At 37.6% G+C, this 2440-nt stretch overlaps 1 gene segment (V, D, J or C); it reads right to left on the bottom strand.

The window, feature by feature from the left end:
- Positions 1-758: 758 nt before the first annotated feature.
- LOC134362584 (immunoglobulin kappa variable 4-1-like) lies at positions 759-1518 on the bottom strand. The segment is given in 2 exon segments: positions 759-1288; positions 1470-1518. Coding segments are annotated over 2 exon segments (579 nt in total).
- Positions 1519-2440: the final 922 nt, after the last annotated feature.

Raw genomic sequence — 2440 nt, 5'->3', positions numbered from 1 at the left:
AGCATGGCATAACTTTATCCATCTACTTTTAATTCATATGTGTCTTCCTATTTAAAGAAGAGTTTTCTTGTAGACTACATATATTTGAGTTTTGCTTTCTGATCCACTCTAAGAATCTTTCTCTTTTAATTGGTGCATTTACACCATTGACATTTAAACTGATTATTGATATAGTTGGATTATTACTGAACTTGTTACTGTCTTCAATTTGTTGCGCTTGCTCTTTAAGCCTATTGTGATTTTCCCCTCTTTATCTATCTGTTGTGATTTTTAACTGGGCATTTTATGTGATTTCATTTTCTTTCCTTCTTAGCATATCTCTTATATATGTACCTTTTTACTTTTCTTTGTGGGTGCCCTAGAGTTTACAGTTACATTTACAGTTAACCCAAGCCCACTATCAAATACAATCTATCACTTCATTGGTAGTGTGAGTACCTTACGATAACAAAATAATCCTAATAAGAATAAATTTCAAAAAAGTGCTGGCATACTGGAAATTGGATAAAGAAAAAGTAACCCATTACTGGAATTAAATGATTTTTCTTCTTTTCTTGAAGCATATGAGATTACTCATATACAACAGGCATCAGTGAACTGTTTCCAAAGTTATTCTTCTACTTACAAACACGAGCCATAAAAGTTATACTTTCACTTGCCAAATCAGCATAAAAAAAACGTGAAATCAAAGCTAAGTAACATTTATTTAAAAGAACCATTATTTTATCTAAGTTAAATGTTTGCATTAGAGTGAAACCTTAAACAAGGGGATTGAAAGACATATTGAGCGCCTTAACTCTTTTCTCTAGCCCTGCTAACTTCCTCATAAATAAGCAGAATACACAGACTCTCAGGCAGAAAGAGGAAGTGTTCAAGTCCAGGGCTGTGTGGCGAGGAAGCACCGGGTGCTTCAGACACTCACTGACGGACAGACCGACAGAGGAGGTTTGTGTTCGAGGCTGAAGCACTGTGGGAGGACTGCTATAATACTGCTGACAGTAATAAACTGCCGCATCTTCAGCCTGGAGGCTGCTGATGGTGAGAGTGAAATCTGTCCCAGACCCACTGCCACTGAATCGATCAGGGACTCCAGATGCCCGGGTGGATGCCCAGTAGATGAGCAGCTTTGGAGCCTGTCCTGGTTTCTGCTGGTACCAGGCTAAGTAGTTTTTATTGTTGGAACTGGATAAAAGACTCTGGCTAGATTTGCAGCTGATGGTGACCCTCTCTCCTACAGACACAGCCAGGTTGTCCGGAGATTGGGTCATCACAATGTCCCCACAGGCACCTGCAATTAAGAATTGACAGTGACCACACATCACATACTAAGATATTAAAATATATATCTAAAAATGTAGCCTTTCTTTTTTATCACAATAATCAAACTGTTTGGGATGAATGTTTCTTTTATTCTACATGTTCAATTTTCTTTTAATTTTACAAAGATATAACTCATCTAAGCTTCTCACCTGATACCCAGAGCAACAGGAAGACGAGGAGTTGGGGCTGTGGTGCCATCCTGCTGCGCTCACCCATCTGAAGCACTCAGGCCCCATCTCCAGACAAGCCCTATTAATAGAGCTCTGAGCAGTCAGTCTAGTGCCTGAGGAGCCTATGCAAAGCATCAGAGAGTATGAAAGCAAAAGCACCTGTGTATTGAGTTGTGGAGGAAAACAATGGAAAAAGGAGACAAAAATATCATTACCCCAGGAAATGAGATCGTATGCTTACAAAAGGACCAGAAATCAACTTAAGACTATAATTCTTAAAGTTCAACAGTAGCTACAAAGGTAAAATATCAAACCAGCTGCAGTCAACTTGAAAATGTAAACTAATTTTGTAATAGAATACTTGTGTATATGGACATATAGTTTCAAAATTTAATTGAAACATATAAATATGATGTCAGTGCATGGGAATGTGTTCATATTACTGCATAAAAACAGGACACAGTGCACAAATTTATATATCTCTCAATATATCTTCTGAATTTTAAATACATATTTTAAGTTTCTCATAGACAATACAAAGGCACCTCAATACATCCCAACCAAACTCCTGGTATTTCCCTCATCACAAACACTAACTCAGAAAATGAGTTACTGGATACTTATGAATCACCCTTGCTGCTGCTTTTTAGTTGAGCCAGTTTCTTTTATAACATCTCAAGTCCTCTTAGATCTCTCTGTGAACAGGCATAAGGTGTCATAGCTCCTCCTGAGGATAACAGGTTAAATAGCTTTATTTCCCAGGCTCTATAGAGCAGCTCTTTATTTATGTATACACACAATCAAAAATATTTATAGAATAACACACATAATAGTGTTTAGACATAGGGCCACAAGTTATGAGCAAATCAAGCAAATCCATGAACTCACAGAGCTTTTATTTGTGGGAGGGGCAGGGGAGGGCACAGAAAACAAATAATATTTCTTCTGTC

This window comes from Cynocephalus volans, chromosome 14, assembly GCF_027409185.1.
Source record: "Cynocephalus volans isolate mCynVol1 chromosome 14, mCynVol1.pri, whole genome shotgun sequence".
Lineage (NCBI taxonomy): Eukaryota > Metazoa > Chordata > Mammalia > Dermoptera > Cynocephalidae > Cynocephalus > Cynocephalus volans.
This window is presented reverse-complemented; position numbering and strand designations above follow the sequence as displayed.